Genomic DNA, 25107 nt, shown 5'->3' on the forward strand with positions numbered 1-25107 from the left:
CTTCCAGTAAAAAAATTGTGATAGTAATCAAAATGTATCGAATACGCAAACAGAGCTAATATGCCTTAGATATTGTTACAGTCTCACAGAAGTGGAATTAAAATGAAAATAATATGCATTGTTAATGAAATAAAGCCTTTAAGTTTGTTAAATTTCAATCAAAAATGTGACTTTTGATACAAAAAAATTTAGCTTTTTTTCTAGCTATTTTTTAGCATTTTTTAGCTTTTTTTTAGCTATTTTTTGGGCAAATCTAGCGGTTTTTGGTGAAACAATTCTGGCAACGCTGATATGAAGTAGCACTTCCACCTAACACATTCACAATATAATTTTGAATTTCTTGTCCCGATAAACCCCTTTTATGTAAATATTTAATGACAGCACGCATATCTAATTTTTCCATTGTAAAAAAAATTGGGGATGCGTCTTTTTTGAACACCTCTTTCTATATGTAGGAGTTGCCAGATCGAAACAAAATTTAATATGTGTCCATAACAGAGATGGAAGTTGCCAAAACATTTAACTTTTTTCTGTTTCTAACGCGCTTTTTGTGAATATAAATGACACACTTTGGTTTTAAATCCTTCGTTTTGCAAATAAAGGGTGATACGGTCAAAATTTGGTTAAGGGAAAACGCGTGTAAATAGGTGAAATCGTTTATTTAAAAAATCAAATTAAATTTCTTTTTCAAGTTCAATTAGTATAAAATTCAGGAAAAATATTCAGTTAGGCTTTCGCTTTTCCAAATCCGAATTGCCGGGCCTCACGCTTGACACCTGCCATCAGATTTTGTACAGCCACCTTGTCCAGTTCGCCTTGAACTGCTGCTCGTCCTTAGCAGTTTTTTGGTCTTCTTTAGGTTCCGGCGTTGGCGGCGTACCACTCCATGGCCTTATTACCGTAATGGCAAGATGCCAAATCCGGCCAAAACAGTACGGAACAGCCGTGTTTCTTCAGGAAAGGCAGCAGACGTTTATTCAAACACTCTTTCACGTAAATTTCTTGGTTGACAGTCCCGGAAGCTATGAAATTGCTGCTTTTCAAGCCACAGGTACAGATGGCTTGCCAAACCAGATATTTCTTTGCGAACTTTGGCAGTTTTATGTGCTTGAAAATATCTGCTACCTTTCCCCTTCCATTTGCCGTATAAAACTCCTGTCCCGGAAGCTGCTTGTAGTTGGCTTTGACGTAGGTTTCGTCGTCCATTACCACGCCGTCAAACTTCGTCAGCATTGTCGTGTACAGCCTCCGGGATCGCGCTTTGGTCGTCGTATTTTGTTTACCATCGCGATTTTGAGTCACTACCTTCTTGTAAGTCGATAGTCCGACTCGTTTTTTGTCTCGATGCACGGTTGTAGACGATACACCCAGCTTATTTGCGGCATCTCGGAGAGAGGTTATGGTTTCGCTTGAAACTACCGGCAACTCTCTTTGTCGTCTCAGCGGCTTCCGGTTTTCGATTTCCCCCCGATCCAGACTTCCTGGCAGTCGACAAACGTTCCCCAAACACTTTAATTACATTTGTAACGGTTGATTTGGCAACTTTTAGCGATTTTGCCAGCTTTGCGTGCGAGTAGCTCGGATTTTCGCGATGCGCGAGCAAAATTTTGATACGCTGCTCTTCTTGCTTGGACGGCATTTTGACAACTGAAGAGTGAATTCCAAAATCAAAATAGGAGCAACATTCTACACACACACACCTTCAAAGTGAGGGTGTTCAGGTTTTTTTAAATGCAAAATTGAAAGAAATACGTCAAGTTTATATTGACCAAATTTTGACCGTATCACCCTTTATAAAAGATTCCATTAAAAAATGTCCGTGCAAAGTTCTCCCAACGTAAGTTGTTATTGTCATCAACAAACAATTATATAAACACTTATATATATAGCATAGTTTTGGGTGCCCACGAGCCGATGCAAACTAAACTTTATTTAACAGAAACATACATTTATTTAACGATAATAATTCGAAAGCACATTATATTAAATCCTAAACAATAATTTTTCAACCCACACACAAATTTATTTAGGAGTGTACTATTTTTTTTTTTTTTTTGCTAGCATTTAACACCATTTTGATTCCATATAAATATGGAAACCGTGGTGTGGTGCACCCTGAGTTATTTCCAACATATAATCCCTTGATTAGGGAATACTAAGTTATCCAGGAAAAAGTAAAGTTATGCTCTTGAAACATTATTGGGGCGATCATATTCCTTCTAACATATGAGTGTATTTTTTGCACTCCCAGATGTTTCGTATACTTTCATCCGTAACGAAATGTTGAACAATTTTGGAAAACCTTTGCAACGATTGTCTTAAACCTGTTTTAATTGTTAAAAAAATAGGGTCAAAAAGAAACTTTGTTTGTCTATAATTTAGTTCCTCATAAAAGAAATCTCTTCTTTCGGAAGAGATATGAACCTATCTACAGTCTCATTTTTTTTAATTTGTCCGAACTTTATGTAATTTGTTTTTTTTTTTTGTTTGTACTACAAAAAATATTTGTAATTAAACAACCATTAACCCTTTCACTACCGAAATAAACCTAATGATAAAAACTTTTATATTTCTTCTGTTTTTATACCCACCACCATAGAATGGTGACGGGGGTATAATAAGTTTCTCATTCCGTTTGTAACACATCGAAATATCGATTTCCGACTATATAAAGTATATATATTCCTGATCAGGGGGAAATTCTAAGACGATATAACGATGTCCGTCTGTCCGTCTGTCTGTCTGTCTGTCTGTTGTAATCACGCTACAGTCTTCAATAATGAAGCAATCGTGCTGAAATTTTGCACAAACTCGTCTTTTGTCTGCGGGCAGGTCAAGTTCGAAGATGGGCTATATCGGTCCAGGTTTTGATATAGTCCCCATATAAACCGATCTCCCGATTTGGGGTCTTGGGCTTATAGAAATCGTAGTTTTTATCCAATTTGCCTGAAATTTGAAATCTAGAGGTATCTTATGACCATAACGAGGTATGCCAAAAATGGTGGGTATCGGTCCATGTTTTGGTATAGCCCCCATAAAGACCGATCTCCCGATTTTACTTCTTGGGCTTATAGAAACCGCAGTTTTTATTCAATTTACCTGAAATTGGAAATCTAGAGGTATTGTATGACCACAAATACGTGTGCCAAAAATTGTGAGTATCGGTCCATATTTTGGTATAACCCCCATATAGACCGATCTCCCGATTTTACTTCTTGGGCTTATAGAAACCGCAGTTTTTATTCAATTTACCTGAAATGGGAAATCTAGAGGTATTATAGGACCACAAATACGTGTGCCAAAAATTATGAGTATCGGTCCATATTTTGGTATAGCCCCCATATAGACCGATCTCCCGATTTTACTTCTTGGGCTTATAGAAACCGTAGTTTTTATTCAATTTACCGCAGTTTTTATTAAATTTATCTGAAATTGGAAATCTAGAGGTATTGTGGGACCACAAATACGTGTGCCAAAAATTGTGAGTATCGGTCCATGTTTTGGTATGGCCCCCATATAAAACGACCTCCCGTTTTGGGGTCTTGGGCTTATAGAAATCGTAGTTTTTATCAAATTTGTCTGAAATTGGAAATCTAGAGGTATTTTAGGACCATAAAGAGGTGTGCTGAAAATGGCGAGTATCGGTCCATGTTTTGGTATAGCCCCCATATAGAGCGATCTCCAGTTTTTGCTTCTTGGCCGTCTAAAATCTGTAGTTTTTATCCAATTTGCCTGAAATTGGAAATCTAGAGGTATTTTATGACCACAAAGCCGAAAACGGTGAGTATCGGTCCATAGTTTAGTATAGCCCCCATAAAAACTATCTCCCGATTTAACTCCTTAGGTTTCTAGAAACCGTAATTTTTATCTGATTTGCCTGAAATTGTAAATATTTTGGTATTTTAGGCTCACAAAAGTTTTTATCGGTCCATTTGGTAATGCCTCCATATAGACCGACTTCACTTCTTGAGGGTATAGAAGGCGCACTGATCATGAAAATTGCTTGAAACTCAATGTAAAATTTCCAGATTTTACTTCTACAGATTTAAGATTTCAAATCAAGGCGTTATTTTATAATTTTCTTGCACACTTACAAGAGATGTTATGATTCCTCTAAAACTCAAACAAAAATGGTTCTTATAAATCCAGAATCTGATATAGTCCTCATAGGTGAAATCTTTAAATTTATCTTCGGGAAGTGTCCTCAAGTCCTCAAGCCCTCCTGAAATTTCAAAGGAAATCCTAATATTTGGTTCATGGTGGTGGGTATTTAAGATTCGGCCCGGCCGAACTTAGTGCTGTATATACTTGTTTTCAAAATCAATAGCGATTGTCGTTGAGCCAAAGTAAAACCCTGTGCCAAATCGACTCAGAATTTAATTTTAAGACAATCGGTATACTGAACGATAGGTCTCACCATTTATACCTTGTACCACAGTAGTGGTGAAGGGTATACAAATATGGGAAATATAAAGCTAGGTTAGATTAGGTTAGGTGGCAGCCCGATGTATCAGGCTTACTTAGACTATTCAGTCCATTGTGATACCACATTGGTGTTCTTCTCTCTTATCACTGAGTGCTGCTCGATTCCATGTTAAGCTCAATGACAAGGGACCTCCTTTTTATAGCCGAGTCCGAACGGCGTTCCACATTGCAGTGAAACCACTTAGAGAAGTTTTGAGACCCTCAGAAATGTCACCAGCATTACTGAGGTGGTATAATCCACAGCTGAAAAACTTTTTGGTGTTCAGTCGAAGCAGGAATCGAACCCACGACCTTGTGTATGCAAGGCGGTCATGCTAAACATTGCACCACGCTAGCTCCTCTTGTGAAGTGTAAGAAGATGACTTTTTCTCGTAGAGTTTGTGAACAGACTGAGTACTATGTTGGGAATTATAGGCTTGAAAATGTGCTTAGACTTAATGATTTAGGTGTATTGTTTGATTCCAAGCTTGACTTTGGTCCTCATATTGAGGGATGTGTTAATAAGGCAACTGGTGTTTTGGGTTTCATTAAGATATTGTCTAAGGAATTTGTTGATCCTTATCTTACGAAGAGACTCTTTACGACTCTGATTAGACCGATATTAGAGTATGCGGGTGTTATTTCGTCACCGATTTATCGTTGTTCTATTGATTGTATTGTATCTATACAGATGCAGTTTCTTATTCTTGCTTTGAAGGGGCTTGACTGGAATAATTTATACGATTTGCCTCCACATTCTAGTCGTCTTATGTTAATTGATCTTCCCCATAAGAATGATCTCCCGATTTAACTCCTTGGGTTTCTAGAAACCGTAGTTTTTATCTGATTTGCCTGAAATTGTAAATATTCTGGTATTTGAGGCTCACAAAAACGTGTATCGGATTAAGTTTTTATCGGCCCATTTGGTAATGCCTCCATATAGACCGACTTCACTTCTTGCTTGAAACTCAATGTAAAATTTCCAGGTTTTACTTCTACAGATTTAAGATTTCAAATCAAGACGTTATTTTATAATTTTCTTGCACATTTACAAGAGATGTTAATGATTCCTCTAAAACTCAAACAAAAATGGTTCTTATAAATCCAGAATCTGATATAGTCCTCATAGGTGAAATCTTTAAATTTATCTTCGGGAAGTGTCCTCAAGTCCTCAAGCCCTCCTGAAATTTCAAAGGAAACCCTAATATTTGGTTCATGGTGGTGGGTATTTAATATTCGGCCCGGCCGAACTTAGTTCTGTATATACTTGTTACTTGTACTAACACCATGTAAAACAAAAGTTGTCATTTTGATAACCTACCTCAATTACTTCAAGAGCTATATGAGCTTGTTCTGAAAACTTGATTCTTGAATTGTGACCAAATGGCCTTACGAAAATAAGCGCTTTTTGGCCTATAATATCTTTCAAAGTGTAAGGAAAAATACAAGAAAGAACTCGTAAAAGTATCATCTATAGTTTTTGTATAAATGTCCATTTACTAGAAACATGCAGTACGAAAATTGTCTCAAATTTTCGTATTTCTCAGTTATTCTTAAAGAAGTTTATAAAAATGCATTTTAGACTTCACCAATATGGACAATATTTATAGGTTATTTAGATTAAAGCCTCTACTTTAAAATACCATCAAGAAATAAACCGAAACTAAGTGGGAATTTGGTGTCTTTTTCGAATGTCCTTCTAAGTGGACATCTGTAGTGAAAGGGTTAACGTCTCTCATTTTAGCAAATCGGTCGTAAATTTAAAAATTTTCAAGCTTCACATTTAATATTTCTATACAGTGTTTATCTAAATAGCATTTTATATTTTAAGAGGCCTGTCCTTTAAATGGTTTGGCCTTTTGCATAAAAATGTTCATGATCCATGGAATTTTGTTGTTTATTTCCAAGAAGTAATATAGAAAAATTATTTCTATTTCTACTTTTCTTTCAAAATAACCAAACAAATTTTTGTTATATAATATGAGGGAACTTACAGCATGTACTATATGATAACATGGAATATAATTCCATATGAAAAAGACGGATGTACTTGACCTTCATCCTACTTAAAGTAAACAAACAACATATTTTTTCAATTTTTTATACCCTCAACCATAGAATTGGGGGTGTATATTAACTTGTCATTTCGTTTGTAGCTCTTAGAAATATTGCTCTAAGACCCCCGTAAAGTATATATATTCTAGGTCGTGGTGAAATTCTGAGTCGATCTAGCCATGTCCGTCTTTCCGTCTGCTGAAATCACGCTAACTTCTGAACTTGAAACTTGGCATAATTAGTTGTTATTAATTTAGGTAGCATGGTATTGTAAATGGCCCATATCGGACCAGTTTTACGTATAGCCCCCATATAAACCGATTTCCATATTTCAACTCGGAGCCTCTTAGTAGAGCAAAATTCTTCCGATCCGGTTGAAATTTGGTACGTGGTGTAAGTATATGGTCTCTAACAACCATGCCAAACTTGGTCCATATCGGTCTATAGTTATATATAGCCCTCAGATAAACCGATCCCCCATCACACAAAAATTGGTCCATATCAGTTCATAATTGTATATAGCCCCCATATAAAGCGATCCCCATATTTCAATTCTGGCTATCTAATTACCGCACCAAAGTTCATATCGGTTCGTCATTATTTGTCGACTTCCCTATATATACCTATTTTGTCTAACATATACCACGTATGTACTATCATGCAATTTAGAAGACGATGTTAAGAAATTTTAAGGTACCTTGCCATCGGCAAGTATTACAACAACCCAAGTAAATCGATTGTGGATGACAATCATTAGTAGAAGTTTCAACGAAACCCATGGTGGAGGGTACATAAGATTCGGCTTGGCCGAACTTACGGCCATATATACTTGTTTTCTTGTCATGTATATGAAATAACAAAATCGTTTCAGTTTCTCAGAAATTGTAATAGGAAAAGCAAAGTGTATCGTCAGTTAAAAAAAATGAAGTCAATGTTATCCTTAACATTAGTACAGCATAAACCATCCTCTTCATCTTAGAAAATAAAATAATCGTTTTGCATTAAATAACTTAATTCCATGCATTAAGTTGTTAATATGTAAGAAGTTCTTGTGAAAAAGAAAAACCATGTAAGAAAAACTCATGAATACAAAGTGCTCGTGGTTCGTATCAACATTTATGGCAGGATGTTTCAAACATCCTCTTCAACCATATAGGTGAAGACACTTCAAGAACTTTACAAAAATATAGAATTAAATTTATTTACATCTATCAATCTACCTCAAATGGTAAAGAGGCTAAGTCACAAAAAATCTATGAAAAACTTTAAATTGTAACCCCCATATTCATAAAAGTTAACGTAACTTTAAACCTACTATTACCATAAAAATTCCTTCGGTAAACTGTCAATAAATGATTATGAATATGAGCATTATAATCTGCATTTTACGATAGATTAGGTTAGATTACGTACATATAACGAAACTGTGTCATCTTAGGCTCTCTTAGCCTATTTATTCCATTGTGATAACGCATATTTCATTAATGAGTGCTGCCCGATTCTATGTTAAGCTCAATACTCAGATACCGTTCATTGTCGTATCAAAATAAATAACACGATATGCCTTTAGCGTTTTTATTTATATTTGTAGGTATTAAAATTATAAAAGGAGGACAAAATCTCTAGGCAGAAACTTATTAAAAGTGAAAGGTACTAGAAGAAGAAAAAAATATGTTTTAATATTTCAAGGCCAGTCGATGCTGCTGATTCTAAACAAATATATTTAATATATTAATAAAACATGTCTTTAATTGAAGAAAAAATTGCTTATATAAATGAATAAAATTGTATTTAAAAACGAAGGTAAGTAGTTCCTATTTTGAAGTAAAAGGTTTACCCAAATATGTAAGATTTGTCCAAATGAATGAAAAAAAAATTCAATAAAATCATTCCACATATGAATTCAATTTAGTTAATTTTTTTCATTCTGTAGTATAGTGGTAAGCTTCTCTGAGTGGTTTCACTGTAATGTGGAACGCCGTTCGGACTCGGCTATAAAAAGGAGGTCCCTTGTCATTGAGCGTAACATGGAATCGGGCAGCACTCAGTGATAAGAGAGAAGTTCACCAATGTTGTATCACAATGGACTGAATAGTCTAAGTGAGCCTGATACATCGGGCTGCCACCTAACCTAACCTAACCTAACCTATTTATAGTGGTACATAAATATAGGAAAATGTTAACTAATATTTCTATGAAAATCACATCGTTCAAACAAATAACAAGTATATATGGCCGTAAGTTCGGCCAGGCCGAATCTTATGTACCCTCCACCATGGATAGCGTAGAAACTTCTACGAAAGACAGTCATCCACAATCGAATTACTTGGTTTGTGGTATCTTAAATCGTTTTCTAAATTGTGAGTTAGTCCATACGTGGTATATATTAGACAAAAAAGGTATGTGTAGGTAAGTCCACAAATAATTACGAATCGATATGGACTTTTGCACGGTACACAGGGAGCCAGAATGGAAATATGGGGGTCTCTTATATGGGGGCTATCAGTGTTGCCAACTCCCCAAGGCCAAAAAGCACCAAAAATATATTATAAATTCTAACATACCACCTTCCACCACAAAATCGAAAATTAAATGCTCTACTAAAAAAAAAAAAAAAAAAACAAAAAAAAAAAACAAAAAACTTCCGAAGGTGTACCTATTACCTTTTGTGAATTGAATTTTAAGAAGTTAAGGTGGGTATTAAGATCGAGTTTAGCTGCTAAAATAGTCATTTTTTGACAATTACAATTTCTTTAATAATTCATTTTAAGGAATACAAACTTTGTGAAAATTTGCTTTTGGCTATTCCCCATCAAGTTATAATAAAATTTGCAGCAAATATGCATAATTTTATGCCTTTTTTACTGATATAGTTTTCACTTTAGCGGCAAAACTCGAACTTAGTACTCGCCATTATGAACCGCTATTCAAGTATACACTTTGATCAGTTTTAATACTTTCGTCCAATTCATTTTGATCAGTGATGTTTTTCAACTTTCAAAATATTAATATATGGAAGGAGTCTATATTAATATATGGAAGGAGTCTTATTTCAGTTGTGCGTGCTTTTGTGAATTTAATACAAACGTTTTTAATGACATCTTTACCAAATTCGAAAATTCGACACTCATCGCTCGACTTTCCTACAGAATACCCTAAATAACAATATTAATTAAAAAATAATCAATACCAACTTCATAACAATCAAATTCTATATTTGGCAATAAATTTGAGTTTCTTCGGCTCTTGAAAGTCTAATCAAAATTTTTGTATCAATTAAACTTAATACTGTTCAAAATAAAAAAAGCACCAAAAGCATTAAATGAAAATGCCAGAAAGCACCAAGTTGGTGTTTTTTTTGAAAAGGCACCAAAAAGGCAATTTGGTGCTTTTTAGAAATCAAAAAGCACTAAATTTGGTGCTAAAAGCACCAAATTGGCAACACTGGGGGCTATATACAATTATTGATATGGACTAATTTTTGTGTGATCGATTTATCTGAGGGCTATATATAACTATAGACCGATATGGACCTAGTTAGACATGGTTGTTAACGGCCATATACTAGCACAATGTACCAAATTTCAACTGACTCGGATGAAATTTGCTCCTCCAAAAGGCTCCAAAACCAAATCTCGGGATCGGGACTGATATGGACCACTTTTGGCATGGTTGTTAAATATCATACACTACCACCACGTACCAAATTTCAACCAGATCGGATGAATGTTGCTTCTCCAAAAGGCATCGGAGGTCAAATCTGAGAATCGGTTTATATGGGGTATAATTATGGACTGATATGAACCAATTCCTGTATGGTTGTTGGATACCATATACTAACATCACGTACCAAATTTCAACTGAATCGGACGAATTTTGCTCTTCCAAGGGGCTCCGGAGGTCAAATCTGGGGATCGGTTCATATGGGGGCTATATATAATTATTGACCGATTTCCACCAATTTTTGCATGGGTGTTTGAGGCCATATATCAACACTACGTACCAAATATCAACTGAATCAGATGAATTTCAGTCTTCCAAGAGGCTCCGGAGGTCAAATCTGGTGATCGGCTTATATGGGGGCTATATATAATTATGCACCGATGTGGACCAATTCTTGCATGGTCATTAGAGACCATATACTAACACCATGTACCAAATTTTAGCCGGATCGGATGAAATTTACTTTTCTTAGAGGCTCCGCAAGTCAAATCTGGGGATAGGTTTATATGGGCGCTATATATAATTATGGACCGATGTGGACCAATTTTTGCATAGTTGTTAGAGACCAAATACTAACACCATGTACCAAATTTCAGACGGATCGGATGAAATTTTCTTCTCTTAGAGGCTCTGCAAGCCAAATCTGGGGATCGGTTTATATGGGGGCTATACGTTAAAGTGGACCGATATGGCCCATTTGCAATACCATCCGACCTATGTAAATAAAAACTACTTGTGCCAAGTTTCAAGTCGATAGCTTGTTTCGTTCGGAAGTTAGCGAGATTTCAACAGACGGACGGACGGACGGACGGACGGACATGCTCAGATCGACTCACAATTTCACCACGACCCAGAATATATATACTTTATGGGGTCTTAGGGGAGCCACCGTGGTGCAATGGTTAGCATGCCCGCCTTGCATACACAAGGACGTGGGTTCGATTCCTGCTACGACCGAACACCAAAAAGTTTTTCAGCGGGGGATTATCCCACCTCAGTAATGCTGGTGACATTTCTGAGGTCCTCAAAGCTTCTCTAAGTGGTTTCACTGGAATGTGGAACGCCGTTCGGACTCGGCTATAAAAAGGAGGTCCCTTGTCATTGAGCTTAACATGGAATCGGGCAGCCTCAGTGATAAGAGAGAAGTTCACCACATTGGTATCACAATGGACTGAATAGTCTAAGTGAGCCTGATACATCGGGCTGCCACATAACCTAACCTAACCTATGGGGTCTTAGAGCAATATTTCGATGTGTTACAAACGGAATGACAAAGTTAATATACCCCCATCCTATGGTAGAGGGTATAAAAATGTCTTTGGCGCTATTCGAAGATCAACTTTCTTCACAATGAGTTCATTTTAACTTAAAGAAGGGGTCACTTTTTTCTGGGTGAACTAGAGTGGCGTATACAACTTGCTTTTTCATCTGCACTGAAAAAAAAGCATGCCCGGTTCCAAAGATTTTGTCTTTACTTTAACAATTTTGGTATTGATTCCGAGCCAAAGAAGCGGAGAATTGAAGTAAGGATACTTTTAAGACACAATTCTCTTTTAAATTTGGATTTTGTGTACTTGACTCTAGAAAGCACATTTTAATTTTCCGCTTTTTCAGCTTTTTTATGATATCAAAGTCCTATAAAAACAAGTTAACGAGAACTTTATTTTCCAAATTCAGACTCGACTTCCAGTAGAAATTAAGCTGTATTTCAAGTAAAAAACGTGTTTAAAATAAAGTGTTGAAAAACATGTCCTACTTTTAAACGATTTTTTGCTTTGTAGTCAAAATGCAAAAAGACAACAAATTTAAAGACAATTTCATTAATTTTTAAGAATTTTTTTTTTGGGCTAAGGTCAACTTGACTTTAATAAGTCAAGTTGACCTTAGCCCAAAAAAAAAAAATGTCTTGTTATGATACCAATTTTTAAGTCAAATCAAGCATGAACAACACGACTTCATTGAAAAGTTTATCGTCTTTTGGACAAGGAAAAAAACTTTATATGGGAGAAATGCGTCCTCTACGCTAAGCAAAATTTGCATTCGTAGTTTAAGGACATGAAATCTTTGGATTTACGAAATAATTTTTTTTTTCAGTGTGACATACGTTTCATTAAACTAACAATTTAAAAGATAAAGCTAAGAAGTGTCGTTCTTTATATGCTATCAAAGTCCTTTAAAAACGTGTCAACGACAACTTTATTTTCGAAATACAGACTCGACTTCCAGTAGAAATTATGCTATTTTTCAAGTAAAAAACGTCTTTAAAATAAAGCGCTGAAAAACATGTCATAATTTTGAACAACTTTTTGCGTTGTAGTCAAGATGCAAAAAGACAACAAATTTAAAGACAATTTCATTAATTTTAAAGAACTTTTCTGTCAAGTTTACCTTAGTCCCGAAAAATATCAATTTTTAAGTCGAATCACTTAACCATAAGAACAAAACAAATTCATTGAAAGTTTATCGTTTTTTTGACAAGGAAAAAACTTTATATCAGAGAGATGCGTCTTGTATGCTAAGCAAAATGCGCATTCGTTTTTTAAGGACATGAAATATTTGGCCCCTCGACAATTTTTTTTTCAGTGCACAATCCAAGTAATTCGACTTTGGATGAGTGTCTTTAGTATAAGTCTTTACTACGCAGTCCATGGTAGAGGGCACGTAAGATTCGTCCTGGCCGTATTTTCGCATTTGGTATAAGCTTCCCTACACCCTCAAAAAAAAAAATCGCTTCTTTAACATATATTCCAAACATATTTTGCAGGAAGCACATATATTATTGCATACTGCCGAAACATTAATATGTTTGTTTTATGTGAACATATTATATGTTTGGAAGCATTTTGAGCCAAAAATATTATATGCTTGGAAGAATTTTTCCCAAACACGATTGTGCTCATTCCCTAACATACTCGTAATTTTCACTTCCACGAAATTTTTTAGTTATTGGCACCTTTTTCTGTAATACAAATAATGTTGAAGAAATTATTCACTTTTATAAATTGTTTTAATTTTACGTTTCGCCTGCACGGAGAATCGAACTGAGGACCATACAGTTTGTAAGCCAACACACTATCCACTGGGCTACGTAGCTGTTATAGTCACCAGTAGATAATTATCGTTTTAAGTTACATTTATATAGCATAGTTTGCAGCGCCCACGAGCCCATGCAAACATAACATTATTTAACAGAAACATACATTTGTTTGCCACGTGGAGCAGTGGTTAGCATGTCTGCCTTGCATACAAAGGGTCGTGGGTTCAATCCCTGCTCCGACCGAACATTTTTTTGTTTTTTTTTTTTTTTTTAATTTACACATTTACATTTATACTACACTAATAGAAAAAGTTTCGTTGTATTAACGAAATGTGTCGTTAAAAGTCAGCCAATGAAATAAATTCGTTAATACAACGAAATTTTTCGTTAATATAACGAATTTTCTGCAAATTAACGTAACGTTTCGTACTATTAACGAATATTTTCATTGTATTAGTGAAAATGTTTCGTTATATCAAAGAACATTTTTCGTTGGCTGACTTTTAATGAAATTTTCTTTGTGTGTATATTAAATTTTTTTAAATGAATCTTCGAAATGTGTGTTATTAAAGATTTATAGTCAGTAACAGTGCTTGATATAAACGAAATTGACTGATTTTTGGATAAAATATTATTTTTTATTGCAAAAATAACAATTTTTTAATAAAAAACTTTTTTTGTACAAAACTTTAAAATTTGGAAGGAATTCAAAACCTAACAAAAGAACGTGGAGTCGAGTATAAACATACGTACATAATTTTATAATATAAACATAAATTTATTTAGGAGTGAACAGTTTTTTACTTGCATTTAACACCATCGCTCTAAAATTCCTTTTATTTTTCTTTAATAATTCATTTTAAAGAAAATAAACTTTTTAAATTGTTTTAGCTGTAAAACTCGAACTTAATGCCCGCTTTTATATTTGATGGTGTCCGTCAACTCCTCGTGGACTACTTTTTAATAAAGAGGAACTAAAGTTTGTTTTTTTACATTTTACTGTGTAATTTTTCACTATTTCCTCCTTATTTCATTTTACTGTCCCAACTCTAAAAAGAGTATAGTGCCCTTTCGTTATTTTTATGAAGACCCCTGATTTATTTTAACGAAAAATTGTGCCCATAATGCCAAAATGATAAACAAAACACATGTTCACACATGCATAAAATGCTGCTCTCAAGGCGAAAACATTGCAGTTTCCCAGTGGTAAAAAACGTCATTACCAAATCGATTACATCCTACTGATTTTATCGAGACAAATACTCCACATTTCCGATCAATTTTCCGTATTACTTTTACGTTGACGTGTCATAGGCAGTCAAGTACTTCCCAATCTACATGACAAAGTAAACGAAAACATAATGATATCCCATTACAACGTCATTACCGATGCGTAAGGGTTATGGATGCCGAGTATTGAATATTGTGTTTTACTCAGTAATAGGAACGATGGAACAAACATTTGTAACAGTAATCTAGCGCTAAACACCCCCATTTACCGCCAGATTCGTTGGTAAACTATAAAAGGATGATGATATTTTATAGTTTTTCTTAAAAATATGCCACAAATAATTTTTCAAATAACTATTTTTAATTGGTTTCATATATTACATCAATATATATTTTGTAAAAAGATTTAGAAATAACATTTAAGAATAAGGCTATTATGTAATACTATTGTAATAATTAATATCTATATACTTATTTATGACATTTTTGTTTTTTACGCAATCTTTTGAAAATGGGGACCCTTAAAATTTTTGGAAGTTACATTACTTCACCCTACAGTCGTCCGTCTTGACAGCATCTGAAATAAAAGATTAAATTACTCAATAAGTATAAAAACTATAAGTAATGTTACAAATATTACCAAAGATAGCACTATCCAATGCTTTAAATTCCTTAAAAGGTCTTTCGTCATTGATGGCATTGTAATTGTGGACCAGTATTACTGTCGTTGAAAACATACGGCCGAAGTTCTGTTAAAAGCCACCGACATGACATTTTATTATAGCCACCTATTGAATCGATCATACATAATAAGAAAAATAAAATTTAAGAAGTTGCTGAAATAAATTTGTCGTTAGAATGCGATGAAGACTGCAGAGTAGAGGTGTGCGCTGGGGCGAAACTTCACGCACACTTACGAGTTAAACTTTTTGCTCACACGTGCACTCATATTTGCCGCCTAAATAAATATTGTTTTTTTTCAAATAATGGTGATTTTGCAGAATGGATTTAATTTTTCACTCACGACATATATTTTATTCCCATTCACAAGAGGTGTTTTCAATTTTGTTCACTATCTCGTGATTCATGCTTTCCACGCGCACTCCTCTACTACAGTCTTCTCTAACACTGGCACTTGAAAAGGACCGGTTAAAGAACATCAGAAAATGGATTACTTTTTTACTTTTGATACTTACCTTGATTGATGTAAATATATGCAGCATTTGGTGCAAAAATTATCTTAAAGTCTATAAATGTAAACAATAAACTGATATAGAACTGAAAAAAACAACGAAAATCAAAATAAAAATTCGTTGCTTAACAAAGTTACATCTTTCAGTTTTCCTTCCTAATTACCTACATCTTACGCAGTAAGTGGGAGTCGTAAGCACTAGGTACACTACAATGCAACAACTAGATGACTAAGTAGTAGCTTTAATTTGTTCAAAATTTATAGGCATTACTTTCTGTGCGATTTTTCAATGCTAAGGTATAAGTAGTACCAATTTCAACTCAATTTTAATTTACATAGAACGTACTTACTTAATCTTCCAAGTTTCGCAAGAACATAATCGATTGGTTGGTAATTGATTTGATTTTTTTTACCACTGGGTTGTTTTTCAAATGTCTATTCTCTTGGTTCCGAATGTCTATTCTCTTTATTCAAATTAAATAATATTTAGACTTAAGCATATCAAAATTTTTAGCCTTATCATAAAACAGTTTTCCGAAACAACATACAAGCGGTTTCACAGAAATTGTTCTTTTTTTCATTCTCTCGCTTTGTTATGTTGATATCTTTCGTCAACCCTCCCGGTTTCCATCTCTATTTCTGTCTCTATACTCTTTGTTTGTCGCTCTCTGAATAAAATATCACAACATATATATGTTTACTCGAAATTTGTTAATTTATATATGTTTACATTCACACATATTATTTTTATGAAACATTCATGCCCCAAACATAATATATTCTAACATATTAACATAAATGTCCCAAACATTTAGTGTTAGTTTAGGAACATTACATGTTCGCACTTAAATATATTGTGGTTTAAAATCGTGCCCGAAACACATTCTGTTTATATCGGAACATATGAAAAACATATTTTTCTAACAGTGTAAAAACCTGTTAATTTGTTATTATACAGTTTTGCATTTTAGCTTACACATCATTTATAAATACATACATATATAGATAAATGCTAGTGTGGGATCTGTTAAATAAATATCTGTATATTATAATATCATAAAGGAAAGACTGTTCATTTTCCTGCCACTTTTCGTGTCAGGTGAGGTGAGGTGACACAACCACCTACATAATTTCTTAAGGTTTCTCTACGACTTTTGCCATTCAACACTCGACAATATTTACGAGCAAAGATTTTTCTTTCGTTTTCAATATTTCCTAAGTATATCGTACTATGCCGCTCTACACATAGCTCTATATAACGTCTGCTTTCGTATAATATTAACATAATATTTGAAATATATTCATAAATATATACAAACATGCATATATGTATAAACGGAAATAAATTGTGGGCGTTTTATGTTGTTGGCTTTGTGGCAGATGGTAACACCTGTCATGCCTTGTGAAGCACCAACATGGAAATTCGTAATTCACACCTAGCCTAGATTATGGGCTTGTTGTTATATCTCAGTAAAAATGTTATATGACTATTTTAATGTATTTAAAAGTTAATATTTAAATTGAGTGTTTTTTTTTTTTTTTGACTAGAAATACAATTTACACGGGAGGTTTCTACTAATTTCTACTATATATAGACAATTTTTCCTGAAAGATTTTTTCAGTGTAGACAATTATCCTACACTGAAAAAATCATGCCCGGTTCCAAAGATTTTGTCTTTACTTTAACAATTTTGGTATTGACAACTTGAAGGGCGGCAAAATTCGTGAAAATTGGGCAAAATTATTATGTAAGAGTTACATGTAAGTCTAAATACGATCGGATAATATATACAAACTTGAAACTTGAGTTGCATTTCCCAAATTTGGTAAAATCGAGTGATGTATATATGGGAGCTGTAGCTAAATTTGAGCCGATTTGGATGATACTTTCCAGGTTTCGTTGAAACTACAGAAGGTAGACATGGTTAGCCCGCCTTGCATTCACAAGGTCGTGGGTTCGATTCCTGCTTCGACCGACACCAAAAAGTTTTTCAGCGGTGGATTATCCCACCTCAGTAATGCTGGTGACATTTCTGAGGGTTTCAAAGCTTCTCTAAGTGCCCTACGGTAAATGGATCAACCACAGAATCGGTACAGGACTAGTCCCTAGAGTGTATGGACCAGTCCCAGTTCTGGTCAAAACGTATGGAAGGGACCGGCCACTTTAACATGGGTTTGTCATTGACGGGGTAAATTGACATTTTAGGACGAGTCTTGGACTCATCCCAAAGGACACGTCCTGGGACAATTTTGCAGGAGAACCCCTTAGACAGGACCTCAGAAATCAGTCTCGGACAAACTCTTAGAAATCTGTTTCAATTTGGGCATCCCAATCGAACCCGAAATGAAAAAAAAAAACATTTGAAATATGTCGAACAATTGGTTATTCTGATAATTTTATTTCACAAAATGTGAAAATGCTTGATATTAAAATCTTAATGGATCTAAGAAATAAATAAATTACCACTATTTAAAATAAATAAATTACCACTATTTAAAAATTGCAATTAACTGGAGCACAGGTACCAGTTCTGTGATAGGTCCGTCAGTAGCAATTTGCATCAATTTCCCGTAGGGTGATTTCACTACAATGTGGAACGCCGTTCGGACTCGGCTATAAAAAGGAGGTCCCTTGTCAGTGAGCTTAATATGGAATCGGGCAGCACTCAGTGATAAGAGAGCAGTTCACCAATGTGGTATCACAATGGACTGGGCAGTGTAAGTGAGCCTGATACATCGGTCTGCCACCTAACCTAACCTAACCTAACCTAACCTAACGTAACGTAAACCTAACCTAAGTACTATAGAAAATTAAATTTGGCTAACTTGGAGTAAGATCGGTTGATAAATAAGGGCCTGATGGTCAATTTGGGAAAATCGGGCGATACATAAATATGGGAGCTATATCTAAATCTGAAACGATTTCGTTGATCCTGCTAAATTGTCCCAGGACGTGTCCTTTGGGATGAGTCCAAGTAATTTTACCCCGTCAATCACAAACCCATGTTAAAGTGGCCGGTCTCTTCCACGCGTTTTTACTAGAACTGGGTCTGGTCCATACATACCAGGGACTAGTCCTGTACCGGTTCTGTGGTTGATCCATTTCCCGTAGGGCATATACGTGGGAGCTATATCTCAATTTGATCCGATTTTTACCAAACGGTTCGTCCTTGTGAAAGAAAAGTCATATACCACATTTCATCAAATTGGTTAATAATTGCGACCGGAATCCGAACAAAAAATACATGGACAGACGGGATGACGGATGGACGATAAGGGCTAGATCGACTCGGGAGGTGTTTCTGAGTCGATCGGTATATATTTTATGGGGTCTAAAATCAATATTTTTTGGAAGAAATTTATTATATCCTGACCATGATGTGGTGTAGAGTATAAAAATTTGGCAATTAAGTTCCCAATTGACACGTGAGTACATAGACAGAACTATAGACCAGTATAAAATTTCGTAAGCTTCACTTAAACAACTGTGAACCCGCCAGAAAAGAAAATGTTGGTCAATTTTAGAAAATCTAGATAAATTTTGGAAAATTCTAACTAAACTGCATTACAAACGCATTTGACACGCCGATTTCACAAAACATAAACATTTTTCGACAAATTCAAGAAAATTTATTAGATATATTTTATTTTTTTTTTTTTTAATTGTTAAAGAAAGTTTCGAATTTTGACGGAAATAAATGGTGTTCAAAATTGCAAAATGTATTTAGTACCATATGCAGTTCATGATGGGCGCATTATTGGTAAAATTTACAAATTTTAAGAAATTCTGAACTACTTCGTGGGAGACACGAATTTAGTAAATTCATTTGCGTAAAATTTTTCCTCCTGTTTCAATTAATTTAACTAACACACAACTATTAAAGTTAAGAAAAATGTCACAAAACATAATAATTTTCATTAACTAAAATATAAATAAATTGACTTTAGTTCTATATAGGGCTCACTTTTTTTTATACCTCCACCATGGGATGGGGGGTATATTAACTTTGTTATTCCGTTTGTAACACATCGAAATATTCCCTGTAGGAAATATCAATAGTGAAACAGTACTGACTTACTATTGACTGTGTCGCCAGTACTACTGACCAAATATACCCCAGACAATGTAAAATTCTATTGACATTTAACATGTACTTGTCATTGAGAATGAACTACTGACACAAGAACTACTGGAACTACTGGTACTTTTGGAACCATATGGAGACATTGGAACCACTAAATCAGTAGTCCATTGTTACCATTTTGGCAACACTTTTTTACCAAATAAAAAGACGTAAAATTAGAATTAAAAATCTTATTTATTATGTATATTTAATTAAATTAAATTAATTATATATATTTACTTAAATAAATTAAACGTTTAGGCCTTCCTCCTGCAATATACTGAACAGCTTCTCCAAACACTTTCTGGAAGGCGATGTTTCGATGTACCACTGCTTCAGTTTTTCCCTCAAATTCAGAGTTGGAGTGGACATATCAGCTAACTCAAAATCTTCAAAGGTTTCACAATTTTCTTCTTGCAGCACAAAATTAATGAAAGTGCTCTCTCTAGAAACTAACTCCTCTTCAGCATTTGCTTTATCCTTGTAAAATTTTAATTGCTTTTTCACAAGTCTTTTGTAATTTCTTTTAATCATTTTTTAATTCACTTATAAACCTCACTTTTCTTTTTAAACTATTGTCCAATTATTGCGATACCACGTGTTTTCACAACCAAAAAAAGCGTAACAATGAAAAGGAAGAAGAAGCATTGACTCTCATTTGTCATAAATTTCTCTACACATTAAAGCCAGAGAATATTTGTAGACAAGCTGTAGACAAATTATCGACAATGTCACCATAATAGTTGACAAAAGTGGTGACATAGAGACACATGTCCCCAGACTTCCTACAGGGTTGCTCTAAGACCCCATAAAGTATATATATTCTGGGTCGTGAAATTCTGAGTCGATCTAAGCATGTCCGTCCGTCCATCCGTCCGTCTGTTGAAATCACGCTAACTTCCGAACGAAACAAGCTATCGCTTGAAACTTGGCAGAAGTAGTTGTTATTGATGTAGGTCAGATGGTATTGCAAATGGGCCATATCGGTCAACTTTTACGTATAGCCCCCATATAAACGGACCCTCAGATTTGGATTGCGGAGCCTCTAACATAAGGATATTTCATCCGATCTGGCTGAAATTTGGTACATGGTGTTGGTATATTGTCTCTAACAACCACGCCAAAAATTGGTCCACATCGGTCCATAATTATATGTAGCCCCCATATAAAACGATCCCCAGGTTTGTCTTGCGGAGCCTCAAAGAGAAGCAAATTTCATCCGATCCGGTTCAAATTTGGAACGTGCTGTTAGTATATGGCCGGTAACAACCATATCAAAATTGGTCCATATCGGTCTATGGTTATATATAGGCCGATCTCCAATCACACAAAATTGTTCCATATGGGTTCATAATCATGGTTGCCACTCGAGCCAAAAATAATCTACCAAAAATTTTATTTCTATAAAAAAATTTTGTTAAAATTTTATTTCTATAGAAAGTTCTGTTAAAATTTCATTTCTATAAAAAATTTTGTTAAAATTTTATTTTCTTTTAATTAGTTGACCTTTAAACTTTTAATTATATTTGCTTAGTTCGGCTTGAGGTCATGTGAATAAAAACAGATGTTGTTGTTTTTTGAGTTGTATTTTTATATTTAAAATTTTCCAATATTTCGAGACATCTCCGATGCTTGTCTTCAGGGAAATTAATTTAAATTTAAAGAACAGTGAACTTCTTTACAAGGGAGTATATTTACAACTGAAATGAAACTGAAATATACTCCCTTGTAAAGAAGTTCACTGTTCTTTAAATTTAAATTAATTTTCCTGAAGACGAGCATCGGAGATGTCTCGAAATATTGGAAAATTTTAAATATAAAAATACAACTCAAAAAACAACAACATCTGTTTTTATTCACATGATCTCAAGCCGAACTAAGCAAATATAATTAAAAATTTTATTTCTATAAAAAATTTTGTCAAAATTTTATTTCTATAGAAAACTTTATCAACATTTTATTTCTATAGAAAATTTTGTAAAAGTTTTATTTCTATAAAAAATTTTGTCAAACTTTTATTTCTATAGAAATTTTTGTCAATCTGAATTATATATCGGCCTTTTTATACTCCCCACCATAGGATGGGCTTATATTAACTTTGTCATTCCGTTTGTAACACATCGAAATATTAATCTAAGACCCCATACAGTATATATATTCTGGGTCGTGGTGAAATTCTGAGTCGATTTGAGCATGTCCGTCTGTTGAAATCACGCTAACTTCCGATCGAAACAAGCTATCGACTTGAAACTTGGCACAAGTAGTTGCTATTAATGTCGGTCAGATGGTATTGCAAATGGGCCATATCGGTCCACTTTTACGTACAGCCCCCATATAAACGGACCCCCAAATTTGGTTTGCCGATCCTCTAAGAGGAGCAAATTTCATCCGATCCGGTTAAAATTTTGTACATGATGTTAGTATATGGTCTTTAACAACCATGCAAAAATTGGTCTACATCGGTCCATAATTATATATAGCCCCCATATAAACCGATCCCCAGATTTGGCTTGCGGAGCCTCTAAGAGAAGCAAATTTCATCCGATCCGGTTGAAATTAGGTACATGGTGTCAGCATATGATCTCTAACAAACATGCAAAAATTGGTCCACATCGGTCCATAATTATATATAGCCCCCATGTAAACCGATCCCATGATTTGCTTGCGGAGCCTCTAAGAGAAGCAAATTTGAAATTTGGTACATAGTGTTGGTATATGGTCTCTAACAACTATACAAAAATTGGTCCACATCGGTCAATAACTATATATAGCCTCCATATAAACCGTTCCCCTGATTTGGCTTGCAGAGCCTTTAAGGGAAGCAAATTTCATCCGATCCGGCTGAAATTCGATACATGGTGTTAGTATATGGTCTCTAATGACCATGCAAAAATTAGTCCACAACGGTCCATAATTATATATAGCCTCCATATAAACCGATCACCAGATTTGACCTCCGGAGCCTCTTGGAAGACCAAAATTCATCTGATTCAAAATTTAGTACGTGGTGTTAACATATGGCCTAAAACACCGATGCAAAAGTTGGTCGAAATCGGTCCATAATTATATATAGCCCCCATATAAACCGATCCTCAGATTTGACCTCCGGAGCCCCTTGGAAGAGCAAAATTCATCCGATTCGGTTGAAATTTGATGTTAGTATATGATATTTAAAAACCATGCCAAAAGTGGTCATCCGAGTCAGTTGAAATTTGGTACATTGTTCTAGTATATGGCCGTTAACAACCATGCCTACGTCTACATCGGTCTATAGTTATATATAGCCCTCAGATAAATAGATCCCCAATCACACAAAAATTGGTGCATATCAAGTTCATAATTGTATATAGCCCACATATAAGCGACCCCCATATTTCAAATCTGGCTCTCTACGTACCATGCAAAAATCAATATCGATTCATAATTATTTGTAGACTTACCTATACATACCTTTTTTGTCTAATATATACCACGTACGGACTAACTCACAATTTAGAAAACGATGTTAAGAAGTTTTAAGATACCACAACCCAAATTAATTCGATTGTGGATGACAGTCTTTCGTAGAAGTTTCTAACATACGCAATCCATGGTGGAGGGTACATAAGATTCGGCCTGGCCGAACTTACGGCCGTATATACTTGGTTAGTTTAATATATACCATGTATGGACTAACTTGCAATTTAGAGGACGACGTTAGGAAGTTTTAAGATACCTTGCCATCGGCAAGTGTTACCGCAACCCCAGTATTTCTATTGTGAATGACAGTCTTTAGTAGAAGTTTCTACGCAATCCATGGTGGAGATTACATAAGCTTCGGCCTGGCCGAACTTACGGCGGTATATACTTGTTTCGAGTGTAACATTGCACTAACGGAGCTCCATGAAAATGGTTGTTAAATAAAGAATTTTTACAACAAAAGGGAATTTCAATTGTCTAAAATTCAAGTCCGGAAGAAAGTATTGCCCTTTGGGTGTGGAACTACATCGATGCCCAATTTCATAAAGTTGACTTTTAAAGCGTAATAAATTGTGAAATATTCTTTGCATCAAACTTTGCCATCTATAGACAAAACATATAACATATTCGAATTGGTTCAGGGAAATGAAAATTGCTGTGAGAATATTGTTCATAGAAATATTTTACTTCTCCACTATGTTCATAACAAACTTTTTCCTTTTTCCATCTATAGCATACACATCAAGAAAACCCGATTTTCTTAGATGATCTAACTTTCAGCAAATAGATTAGCATAATAATAATACCTGATGCTGGAATATGTTTCAACGTTGGATTATCTTCAACCCATGTTGATTTACATTTCAGATCAACTTCCCAACAGAATGTTGATCTTTTGCATGTATTAAAGTTAATTTTCACATTCGCTTGGCTCCACTGATGTAATGCAGGCAAATAAACTTTTATATTGCCTAGAATGGTATCCAATAAAAGGAATACGAAATGAAATTGCAAGAAGTTCTGCTTGTACTTGTTGAAAGAGAAAACGATTTCTTAAGCATTACAACTTATCTTTATCACACACATATACACATACAATACAAACAAATACATACACACATACCCATTTATATAAATATATATCCATATCCAAATACATTGAAAATGTCTAAGAATTTGTAGATGTGGAATGTCCTCGAGAGTGAGTATGTGTGCATGTGACAATGTTTTACATATGTGGATGGAGTACTCCTTGTCCTAGGGGCAATACAAAGAAAACCAAATATAAGCTTTCTCCGCTGTCACTAATTCAATTCCAACTACTTGTCCCAGTACAAAGCATCCAGAGTTACACTTTGCCACAAACAATCACCATAAAGGAAGGAATTTCGTTGATGCATTGAGGTCAGAAATAGACTAAGAAATAGACATTCGAATTTAGAAATTCACTACTTCGTAATTGAAATTCAACCAGCGATAATCCGTCCGTCTGTCTCACTTTCCATCTTTGTCTATACCAAAAAAAAAGAAATTGGAAAATTTTCCACAAACATTTCTTTTAAAGCGCATCCCGGAATCCCCCATCAAGTTTTTTCCACTTCCGATGCAGTCCTTTTGGACAAGAAATTTTTCTTTTAAAGCGCATCCCGGAATCCCCCATCAAGTTTTTTCCACTCCCGATGCAAACTATATAAAAACGATGTATAAAATAATTTTTTTTTTTATTTAATTTAAAAAATTGGCGCTAGTGAGATTTGAACCACTGTTCTTTATTTTTTCATTCATAATAATAAAGAACATCTCAGGAAGTAGTTAGAATGTCA

The 25107-nt window shown here is 34.6% G+C and overlaps 2 protein-coding genes across 2 annotated transcripts in view; one reads left to right on the forward strand and one right to left on the reverse strand.

Moving 5' to 3' along the window:
* Window positions 1-25107, reverse strand: part of kek4 (kekkon 4) — a 324301-nt gene that overhangs the window by 80113 nt on the left and 219081 nt on the right. The window lies entirely within an intron of this gene.
* Window positions 4844-5275, forward strand: LOC142231034 (uncharacterized). The gene has a single exon (XM_075301652.1). The coding sequence runs from the start codon at window positions 4844-4846 to the stop codon at window positions 5273-5275; it is 432 nt and encodes a 143-aa protein (XP_075157767.1).

This window comes from Haematobia irritans, chromosome 3 (assembly GCF_050003625.1).
Source record: "Haematobia irritans isolate KBUSLIRL chromosome 3, ASM5000362v1, whole genome shotgun sequence".
Taxonomy (NCBI): Eukaryota; Metazoa; Arthropoda; class Insecta; order Diptera; family Muscidae; genus Haematobia; species Haematobia irritans.